Genomic DNA, 12151 nt, shown 5'->3' on the forward strand with positions numbered 1-12151 from the left:
AAAAAGTTTATTTTCTGACTTAAAAAATCCCTTATAATAATGTTGTGCTTAGTTGTTCAGTCATGTCCAACTCTTTGCAACCCCATGGACTGCAGCCCCGCCAGGCTCCTCTGTCCATGGGGATTCTCCATGCAAGAATACTTGAGTGGGTTGCTATGCCCTCCTCCAGAAGATTTTCCTAACCCAGGGATCAAACCCAGGTCTCCAATATTACAGGTGGATTCTTTACTGTTTGAGCCACCAGAGAATCCCTATAATACTATTCAGATGTGATATATGTAGTGAGTTCTCAATGTTAATATTTCATATCAGAACGTGCTTTTCAAATTTTATACTTTTTTCAAAATCATTTAATTTGAGCTTCACAAAAACTCAGTGACGCGAGCAGGCAGTTGTTATCATGCTTTCTTGTTTTTTTTTTTCCTTTTTGCAAATGAGGAAATGGAAACTCAGGCTTTCAATGATAAGTCCAAGGCCATACATTCAATATGTGATCAGACTAAGACTAGAACTCAACTCTTTTAATTCTTAGCCCAGTTCCTTTTTTCCAATATATTCTATGTAGACTGACATAACTCCTTGTTGTTATAGATCACATATCATAGAAATCATTTAATCCCAAGAGAAGTTAACTCATTCACTAATTACATTAGTAGCCTAGTATAGCACATGGCTACGAGCATGAGCATGAGCTTGGAAATCAGATTGCCTGAGTTTGCATCTCAATTCAACTAAACCTTTGGCACATTAGCCAATCTGGATCTCAGTTGTAAAATGGAGGTAATAATGCTTGCCTCATAGAATTTTTGTCAAGATTAAATGAGAGTACACTTATAAAGCTCATATCTTCTTAGTATGTGTTAGCTATTATTATCCTTTCATCAGATTTTTAATGAGACGGTTTATGCCATATGCACCCTACTGATATCTGCATTGATTTTGCATTGCTTCTCTCTTCTTTGCCCCCGGGAATTTTCTTCTCTCATGTTGTCTGATACAAGACAGTACTAGACACTACAGTGATTATATGATATTTAAATCATAAATCATTCTGTCATCTCTATGCCTTATTGGCACATGGAACTAAGCTTTATTAAAATATTATATAAGCCAAGAATTTTCCATGAAATATTAGGCTTGCTAATTTTTTCCCTACATTTTTGGCCAAAAGCCTAGATGCCTTGTGTTTCCAATATAATGTTATACTTTTGTGTTTCTAATATATAATGTTATACTGCATTTAATATAGGCTGGAAGTTGTCAAGTAGGAACAAAGAAAAGAAGCTCCTATTTTCAGGTGAAATTTTGTTACTCCTAAATCGGCTTCTGCCACTTTCTCTCTCCTGTTTGTCAAGGACACAGCAAACTCTGTGTCTGAGCCAAGTCCTTGGCACTTGGAAGTGATAGGTCACCAGGAGAAACGGGTGCCTCTATCTAAAGCGTGCTTGTGATTGTCATATGTGTTGGGGATCCTGAAATGAGCAGGATGGTGCAATTCTAGGTGAGTGTTACTGCTCATTTTGAATGGGCAGTGGGAGAAAATGTCTCACAAGCTGTGTGTTATGCAGTCATTCCACAGGGAAATAAAACTTGGGATTAAAAAGTCAATATTTGGAAGTGATTACTTATGGCAGGAGATTTTGTCTTGCTTTCTTGTTTTTTAAAGAAAATTATATCTTTCTTTGGACTTCCCTTCTCTCTGGAGCAAAGGTAGGGGATTTGAACATAGAAGGAATGCCCAAGAGTTTAGTCAGCTACCTCACTCAAGTAATTGAAGAATGACTCCCTCTCTTTTTCCAATTTTCCTTTTTTTCCCCCAAAGAATCAGTAGCCAGCCCAGTCCCATCACTCTTTTTTTTTCTGGAACTACTGGTTGTGGTTTGAATTTGTATTCTGATTTTCATGTCACTCTCCAGACTGTGAAACTCCCCTCAGCAGAAGATATTACTTTCAATTGGCTCAGACCTTCTGGCCACAGCTTTTTAGGCCAAAGGTTGATCCTTGACCCAAAGTGAAGTCGTGTAAATTTGTCCAGTCATATGTAAGATCAAAGGATGAGCTGGACATAAGAGATTCCTTGCTTGATACTTGGAAATAGACAATCTGAGAAGTGAAGAAAGTGACTGTGGGTGAAGGTGCTCCAAGATTTCATCTGAGATAAGGATGGTCAGAAAGTCTACATGCAAGATGAGGAAGGAGTGGACAGAGGGGTGGAGATGACAGCTCTGAAGGGAAGAATGAAGCCGAGAAACTTGACAGAAATAGTATTAGAGAGTGGAGAGTCTCTAGACCTGACCCCATCCTCACTCTTGCTGAGGCCCAATAATTCTGCATTTCCTAGATTCTAATGCATGAGTCTCTCTTCAGTGCACCCCGATCTTACTACTCCCTTCTCTGGTGTTTGCAAGTACCATCTCTGGAGCTAAATTTTTTTAAGCTCAATTTTAATTTTTTATGTAATTTGCCACTTTAGATATAAAATTTAGAGTATAATTATGCTTTATTATATAGGATATAATACACTATTTCTTAGTAAAAACTATTTTCTTAATAAAAATACATACTTCCAAAAACAGAAGTGCCATCTCTGGAGTCAGACAGAGATCAATGATTAAATCAACTATTTGGGAGTAATTCATTTACCTTCTAGCCTCAGCTGTCTCATCTGTAACTTAAGTACAATGAAAAAAAAATAGTTTTTTCAGAAAAATATTTTTCAGAAAAAAAACTTTGGAAAATAGTTATTTCATAAGATTTTATACTAGTTTTAATATACTAGAAAGCTTTGACCTACTCTGACAAATAATCTCTCTGAATCACACTTTATCACTCAGAAGTGACACTTAGCAGATACTAAACAAATGCCATCAATCAAGATGAAATAACTGAAGTTTATTTTCATGCAACCTCCTTTAGTAGGGGGACAACCATCTTTCAAAAATGCCCAGTTCACTAGCTTTCATAAAAATTATTTTATTTATTTATTTAGAAAAAGTTTTTGACCACATGATATGGCATGTGGAATCCTGGTTCCCCAACCAGAGATTGAACCCATGTCCTTCTGCAGTGGAAGCCTGGAGACTTAACCACTGGACTGCCAGAGAAGTCCCCATAACAATTATGATCATCCCTTTGTTGAACTAAAAAGAACCTGCCCAGTATAACTCAGCAATGTATTGCCACTGTTATCTTAAAAACTGGTAGAAAAGGTGGGTTGAACTTCTTATCACTGAAAATACATTTCATTATCACTTCTCAGCCTTTTGGCTAAGACCAAGTGTGGAAATACATCTCACAATTTATCTAAAACTTATTCCTAAAGGTGACTCTTTTGTCTAGAAGAAACACTTAAAGACTATTATAAGCATCTTTCTGCCATCTATTCTAAACACTTGTATTTGACTTATATATGCATCGTGTTAATATGTGTTGTAAAAATTTATAGTAACTATACACTTCTTTAAGGCAGTTAAGATAGATGTGAATGTACATACTCAGATGTTTGTGTGTGGAAGGGAGCACCCAACCATATTGAGAGATCAGGAGATAGATTGTAACCTGTGAAAAAGGGTTAACAGTAAACTTCCTTGATGGATTCTATTTATGCCTGCTTTCAAAGGATTGATGAATATTTCGGGTATCTGAAAGAAAGAGATTAGGAATTTTTTTTTAAATTATGAAAGTCACTCAGTCATGTCCAACTTTTTGTGACCCCCATGGACTGTAGTCTGGGGAATTCTCCAGGCAAGAATACTAGAGTGGGTTGCCATTCCCTTCTCCAGGGGATCTTCCCAACCCAGGGATCGACCCAGGTCTCCCGCATTGCAGGCAGATTCTTTACCATCTGAGCCACCAGGGAAGCCCAAGAATACTGCAGTGGGTAGGCTATCCCTTCTCCAGGGGATCTTCCTGACCCAGGAATCAAACTGAGGTCTCCTGCATTGCAGGTGGATTTTTTTTAACCAGCTGAACTATCAAGGAAGCATCTCTTTGTTTAAATAGCATTGGAACAAAGCTCCAACTACTATTAGGGCTTCACTGGGGGCTCAGAGGTTAAAGTGTTTGCCTGCAATGTGGGATCCCTGGGTCAGGAAGATCCCCTGGAGAAAGAAATGGCAACCCACTCCAGTATTCTTGCCTGGGAAATCCCATGGACAGAGGAGCCTGGTGGGCTACAGTCCATGGGGTTGCTAGGACAAAACTGAGCAACTTTTTTTTTACCAGCTGAGCTATCAAGGAAGCATGCTCTTTGCTTAAGTAGCATTGGAACGAAGCTCCAACTACTATTAGTCAAAGTACAAATACTTAGATATGAAACTGTTGGCCTAAATCCACATGGCCCTGATAATACTAAAGGTCAATAGTCTTTCACTTAATTAAAACTGATAACGTGTATAAATAGCACATACTGTAGCCCTGTCTAAGGGAAAAATGCAAACAAAGCAGCATTAGCCAGTGTTGTACTGTTGTTTTATGGACAAGCTACTTATTTTATGCCAAGGGCAGATTAAGCGATAGAAATCACCATCTGAAAGCAATGCTTTTTGCCATTAATGTGTAGCGTATATTTGAGATGGTCTGTGATGGTTGATAGCACTGAGATCACAGAAGGCTTTCTTCTTGGAGCCAATTAACTTAGTTAGCCAGGTATGGCTCCCTTGATCTTTGTCAATTTAGAAAGGGCATTGGTGACCACAGTGTAAATGACTAAGGGAAATGAGCTCCAGCTCATAGAAAAAGAAAAAAAATTTAAATCCCCTGTAGTGAATATGTAGAATTAATATATCAACTTTCATATGTCAGTGATGATGATACCAACAGGAAAAATGTGAAGGTGGCAAGGGGAATAATCATCACAGGTAATTTGCCATCCTTCCACATTGTGAAACATCAATAGTGAAACCTACGCAAAACTACTCACATTTACACACTAGAAACATTTGAAAATATGAATTCAAACTCAATAGGGTAACATGCAAATAACTCAACAGGGGATTCAGATGTGGGTAAAAAAAAGCTTGCCTCTTTTCCAAAAAATTCCCCTTTAGATCACACATTGTTGATTAAACTACAACACAAAGTAAAACAGTGTTCAGAATCCCTGTTTATATCTTCTCAGCTGAGATTCGGTTCATTTCACTGTTTCCTTTATGACAAACTAAGGCAGTTGATTCAATGACACCAAGAGGTTTGTTCTGGCAGCCTAGGATAGGTCAATGTCAGCAAAGCTAGGAAGCAAGTGAGTATCACCTCCAGCATCTTATGGCTCCACATTATGCACAATAAAAAGAAATAAGAGTGGTGACCAAGGCAGACTGACGATTCCCAAACCTGGCTAATTATGAATCTCATCTGGAAGCATCTGCTAGAAATACAGGTATAAACCCTTTCACTGGGGAGTTTGAGCTAGAGGAATCTTACTAATGCCTGAGCAAATCTTGAAAATGATGTGTAGTTACTGAAGAAAAAAATTAAACTCAAGTTACAGAATATAGCCTCTTGGCTACAGTTTCTTATTATCAAAGGCTAAGATTAGAAGACTGCATTTAACTTTGGATAAGGGATTAATTAGGGAATTATTAAAATGTTATAAATCATAGACCTCCAAAGAATGGAGTACAAAATAGTCATTTAACATATATTGGAAGACAACCATAAAGACTAATCAATAAACCTTGGAGAAAAGTCCAGACATCCAACTATTTAATTAGAGATGTAACAAAATTTATAGATATAGTTGTGCCACTTGATGAAAACTTCCCAAAAGCCTATATATAAAACTGAGTCTATGACTGTGACAGGTGTGAAACAAAACTGTCAAAGCATAATCAAGTACTGTCTTGTCAACTTGTGTTAATTTACATCTATTGATCAGTCCTGGTTGATGCCCAATGGTATTGTAAGTAAAAGAATAATCATCCTTCTTAATTAAGCAAACGAAAAAAGTAATTTATTATATAATACCAAAGCAGCATATGTTCATAGTAGAAGAAATACAACACAGACAGTGAAAAGCTATAGGCACATGGCTAGTGGTAAAATTAATCAATGGACCAATCAACTATCCTTATTAGGGCCTGCTGTGGTTCAGGTACTTTTATTATATGCCAAGGGCACAGAGACAAACAAGACATGGTCCCAGACCTCAAGAACCAGTTACTTGGAAGGATCTTCTCTTATCTATCTAATCTGGAGCGAAGTTGACTTTTAAATTGATCACAAGGAGTGCTTAGAAGTAGAGGGTGCACAGTCCTTTAAGAGAAGAATTTTTTTCTCTTTTAACATTATCAGTATCCTATTTTCATATAAAGCTTTAGGTATTTACTGCTCTTCACAAATATTAAGGAATTAAAATTGGTAAAAATGATTTGGTTAATTAAATGTAAAATTTGTGATGTGAAATTTGATTAAGTAAAGGCTGGTCTTCTTTTATAGATATATACCTATTTAATAAAAAATTATCTCAAGATGAATCATTTCCATATTCAATAGATCATACATATAACACAATACATGATTAAACAACTTAAGAGATCATCCTTGACTTTATTCAGTCAATTTAGTTTTGTAAACAATTAAACACTCAAGTGACTACAAGTTATGAGGAAATCAGTGACCACTGACTTGTAAAAATGGTAAATGTGATTTTCTGTTTAGTGTAATTAGAGATGCTTCTGCTGACACTGCCTGGATAGCAGTAGAGCATTTACAGATATCATGAGGGATTATTTCAGTGGGTAAATCCTCATTTCTCTTCTTGTGTGTGGGTGCTAAGAAGCTTTAGTCATGTCCGACTCTTTGTGACCTGATAGATCATGGCCCACCAGGCTCCTCTGTCCATGGGATTCTCCAGGTAAGAACACTGGAGTGGGTTGCCATGCCCTCCTCCAGGGGATCTTCCCAACCCAGGGATTGAACCCGCATCTTTTAAGTCTCCTGCCTAGGCAGGTAGGTTCTTTACCACTATTACCACCTGGGAAGCCCTTTCTCTGTGATACCGGAATATATAATTTGGTAAAAAACATCGTATAAATTCAACCTTACAAAGCATTTGCATGCTAGAAACACTTTGAGTAGATTGGTGGAACATTTAGAAAATATTTTGACGATCAAATCAACAGTTATTGATTCTGTTCTGTTTAACTTTCAGGGAAGAATTAAGAGGATTTTTCTCCTAATGAAGTTTTATATATCCAACGAGTTGACAGTTTGTACTAAGTAACATAGAACACTTTTGTCCATCCTTGTGAAACTTATTTTAGGTAAACATCAAGACTCTAAATTCAGGTGAAGGCCCAGGCATAAGTTCTGCATGAGTAAGTATACAAATTTTCCAAGCATGAATACACAATACAATAAACTGAACACAGGAGCTATAGAAAGGGAGCTTACATTCTCTTTTTCCATCAGTTATAATTCTTCAAAACCTTACAATGCACATGGACCCTCACGTGAAAATCAATATTGATACAAATGTATCAAATGTACAAAACTGCAGTATAAATCTTTGGCTGCTAGCATGACAATGAATGTAACTTTTAGTGTTTTTTTCAATTTATTAATTTACATTTAAGAAAGCATGACATTAATATCCCATAAATCTTGATGCACCTTGAATATGCACATTAAAATCAGAATAAAATTTTGATACACTCTTTACATGTACATTAAAATTAGAGCAGGAGCAAATATATACCTGTGTTACACCACTGGGTATAACTGTTTAAAAGAACTAGGCATACTTCCACCTAGAAATAGACACATGTTTTACATATATGTGTATGTCTACCTATGTTTATATATGTATGTATGTTTGTATAGATATATCCTGTGAAAATAAGGCCACTTGCTTATGCTCTCCAGTCTTGAATAATGTGGAATTTTAGGGCTTGAGGATCATAAACACATCTAATGATTAATTAAACCATGGAAAGCTGTAGTGACCTGTCACTGAAGGGTTGAGCCTTATTACTTTTTGAACTTCAGTCTGGAAAAGCACATTATGCTCGATATCTTAAGAACTCTCCTCTTACTAGATAAGGAAAAATGGAACCTTGGGTATAATTTGTCAAAATTTCAAACTCTTAAGATCATTCTAATGAAGGTTTTAGATTTACAGAGTTATTATAAATGTGATAATAACTTCTAGTCTTGGTGACCAGAAACAATTTAGATGAAAAAAAAGAGACTTCTATAAGAAATGTCAGTATTATTAATGTTGATGAATACAGAACATGTTCTCAGACAGTAAATAATGAATTTGAGTGTTTCATTTTCTAACTGATTAGAAAACCTGTCCTCCTTTTAATTTCTTCCAATAATATCTGGAAACACCAACAAAAAGGAAATATATTCTTACAAATAAGAGTAAAATAATACTGAATGCTAATTGTAACTTCTATGCTTGAGAGATATTTTCCAGACTTAAGCAGAATAGTTGATTTACCACTTAGAGTAGCTTACTTGTTTGAATACAATCTGTTATTCTGTAGCTTAATCTTTAGAAAAACATCAGTAATGAACATAATAAGCAGTCACAGATTAGAAAACAAAGCAAAACAAAGAAAACAGGAAGAAGAAACATCAACATAGAAAATGCAATATTCACTGGTACAGTGATATTGTTACTAATTACAAATTCCACAACATAACAATTAAACTTCACAAAAGTGTGTAAAAGTTTAAGATGCCACTTTCCAAAGGCCAACCTGATGATCCATTAAGTAGGTTATGAGAGCATTGTTTTAAATACAAGCATGGTTTTAAGACATTCCGTCACATGTCTGCACGAACAAAAGAAGCGAATACTCCATCTTCCCGGGCTAAGAGGCTTTCTGGAGTGTCATATTCTAAAATATTTCCTCGCTTCATCACAATAACTAGGTCTGCCGTCAGAATAGTGTGAACCCGATGCTGTGAGTGAGAAAAGAATAAATGTATTCGTTATAAATTTCAGGGCACCAGCCAAAGCAATGGAAAATGCATATTTCACTGTTTATACAAGGGCATTTCTTTATCTTGGGCACAGCTCTTCTTTTTCTTTCTTATGTAAAGTATGATTTATTTACATACTTTTAAACACCAGCTAGTATGACTGGGTCTTATATAGGCTGTATTAGATTGAGTGTACCTAATATAGTAGTTTCATCATTTTCACAGAATTGTGAATAGGATAACAAATGTTTGTCAAATAATTAAATGATAAGAGTCACTGTGAACCAGTTTGGTTATAGTTTAGTCTAGACTAAAATTAGCTTTTTAGTAAAGTCAACTAATTCCCTGGGATAACACACAATTTGAAGAACCCCAGAAGGTGGTTTAATTCTGAGAAAACCATATGGGGAAGTCCATTCTGGCATGCAGTGTTAAAAGGTATTATCCAAGACTTTAGGTCGGCATGCTGTCTTTTTGTCTTTAGAGATCACTGCCATCCACTCAGTCATTTTCTCTTCCCACATGGTACCTTTTGGAAAGAAGCTCTAGTGTTAGTAATTAATCATAATAAAAATTACCACTTCCTGAACGTATATTATACATTAGCTACTCCGCACGCATACTTGTTAATCATCAGAACATTCCACAAATGTGGGTGTTAATCTCTCTCCACTTTATGGGGGAGATCACTGGGGTTCATAATAAATAAAGCAAAATCAGATCACACAGATAGTAAGTAGCAGAATCAACATCCAATCCAGGCTCATTAACTTTGGAGCTACTTCCACTCTGCCATAGGATGTTCTGTTGGGAGGATCTGGTCCTTCAGAGGGTTGTTCACCTGTCATTATTAGCGTCATGGTTAAGAAGGCAAGCTCCGAAGTCAGAATGGATTCATGTTTTGGTTTCCCCATCTGTTAGATGTGCAATCTTGAGGAACAAACTTAACTTTTGTATGCCTTAACTTTCACACCAGTAAAATGATGGCTGGGGAATGGTGGTGAGGATCAAATGAGATAATGCATGAAAAAATAATTCAGCACTTTGTCTTTGCAGTGAGCCTTTTCGCTACTCTTGCTAAGTGCTGTCCAATAGAAATATAATGTGAGCCACAAATAGGCGGCACATGTAATTTCAAATCTCTTAGGAGCCATATTTTACAAGCACAAATAAACAGGTGGAATTTGTTTTAGTAATGTACGTTAGTAACAACCCAAAGTTCAACCTAGGGCGGTCCCCAAAGCAAAAGCTTATCCCTTGCCCTGGACCTGAAGACGGGGTAGACTCAGTGTTCATGCTTTCAGAAAAGCAAGCAGTCTTGGTTGGAACTCACAACTAAGGGGCAAAGCAGCACATATATGGAGTGTGATAAAGATGCCAGCTTAGAACATGCACCACTAGTTTCAACATCCAAAGACAAACCTGTATCATTCACTAAATACTGGTAATTAATGGGCTTCCCTGGTGGCTCAGATGGTAAAGAAACTTCCTACAATGCAGGAGACCTGGGTTTGATTCTTGGGTGGGGAAGATCCCCTAGAGAAGGCTACCCACTCCAGTATTCTCGCCTGGAGAACTCCATGGACAGAGGAACCTGGCGGGTTACAGACTACAATCCATTGGGTTGCAAAGGGTAGGACACGACTGAGTGACAAACAATGGTATGTATTTAAGATATCACACTTTAAAGGACAATTTTTATCTTTAAGAAAGGGCCAGAGCCCCTTGCATCTCCAGGCATTTAGAAAAAAATAAACTTAATGAGCTGTTTAATGTCTGCTGTTCATTTCCTTCAAAAAATTAGTTCTTCAATAACCATATTACAGATATTTTTAAAAACTTAGCTTTCAAACCCATAAATAGGATATTATAAATATTGCCTTGATATTCTAAAATGATGCTTATTTTTAAAAATGTTGAAAAACTTGGCCTATAGAAGTAAATATATCTGGTGTTTATTCCATTACTCCAAATTAATTTCTGCTTGACAAAGTGTCAACTGCCATAGCATTGATGAAATTTTCAAAACGCTCCAGAGAAATAAACCTCAACAAGACTGAAGTATAGATTACTTCCATTAAAAAACGATAGGGCTGGTGCACTGGGAAGACCCAGAGGGATCGGGTGGAGAGGGAGGTGGGAGGGGGGATTGGGATGGGGAATACATGTAAATCCATGGCTGATTCATGTCAATGTATGACAAAAACCACTACGATATTGTAAAGTAATTAGCCTCCAACTAATAAAAATAAATGAAAAAAAAAAAAACCATAAACCAAGATTCAATTAGCAAAAAAAAAAAAAAAAATGACACTATTTGGGGGCATGAGGACTTATTTTTAGAAACTTGAGAAAGTTATCTTCTATAGTTATTCCACAATTTTCAGTGGCAGTTAACAAAAGTAACAGAACAACTTTTATCAGGGAAGGAAAAATAGTTACTCTTAATAAATTCATTTATTTATTTATTGGCTGCACCACACAGTGTGTGGGATCACAGCTTCCTGACCAGGGATCGAACCTGTGCCCTCTTTGTTAGAAGTCAGTGTTTTAACTGATGGGCCACCAGCAAAGCCCCAATTACTCTTAACAGTTGTTGTTGTTTAGCTGCTAAGTCATGACTGACTCTTGCAACCCCATTGACCGTGCCCACCAGGCTCCTCTGTCCATAGGATTTCTCAGGTAAGAATACTGGAGTGGGTTCCCATTTCCTTCTCTAGGGGATCTTCCCAACCCAGGGATTGAACCCACATCTCTTGCATTGGCAGGTGGATTCTTTCCCACTGAGCCACCTGGAAAGCCCAACAGAGCTGATGAAGCTTTTAACAGAGTTGAGGAGTATTATACAAGGGATGTACCACAAGTTGGCTCTCCCTCTTATGAGCCTGGTAAAAGGAGCTGGGCCCACAGCATTTGGTCCTTTCCCACAATTTTCTGTGTCTGGGGAAAGAGCTCTTGGTATCCTGGTGGCCACCTCCACACTGGGTGGTCTTGAAATGAAGAATGGGTGAAAGACATACAAGTAAACAGAAAAGTATTCAATGAATGTAGAAAAGCAGAAATCAGGTGAGATAACATAATTTTTGGGTGAAAATATACAAATTATGCTCAAGAAATCTTCCAGCTGTCAACTAAATGGGACCACCCATCAGTACCATGCTTCATGCAGAGCAGAGAAAAATAGTCTTCGGAGTAGGCAAGGGTCTGCTTTTCCCCC

At 37.0% G+C, this 12151-nt stretch overlaps 1 protein-coding gene and 1 long non-coding RNA gene across 6 annotated transcripts in view; one reads left to right on the forward strand and one right to left on the reverse strand.

Annotated features, from left to right (window-relative positions):
* Positions 1 to 12151, forward strand: part of LOC122423264 — a 115017-nt gene that overhangs the window by 11693 nt on the left and 91173 nt on the right. The window lies entirely within an intron of this gene.
* The window catches only part of ABCC9 (ATP binding cassette subfamily C member 9), a 149119-nt gene continuing 142675 nt past the window's right edge, over positions 5708 to 12151 (reverse strand). For all 5 annotated transcript variants that reach the window (XM_043440109.1, XM_043440112.1, XM_043440111.1 and 2 more), the window contains one exon: positions 5708 to 8913. In XM_043440109.1, coding sequence (XP_043296044.1) covers positions 8776 to 8913 — 138 coding nt within the window. In that variant the 3' untranslated portion in view covers positions 5708 to 8775. The remainder of the gene's footprint in view (positions 8914 to 12151) is intronic.

Source organism: Cervus canadensis, chromosome 21, assembly GCF_019320065.1.
Source record: "Cervus canadensis isolate Bull #8, Minnesota chromosome 21, ASM1932006v1, whole genome shotgun sequence".
Taxonomy (NCBI): domain Eukaryota; kingdom Metazoa; phylum Chordata; class Mammalia; order Artiodactyla; family Cervidae; genus Cervus; species Cervus canadensis.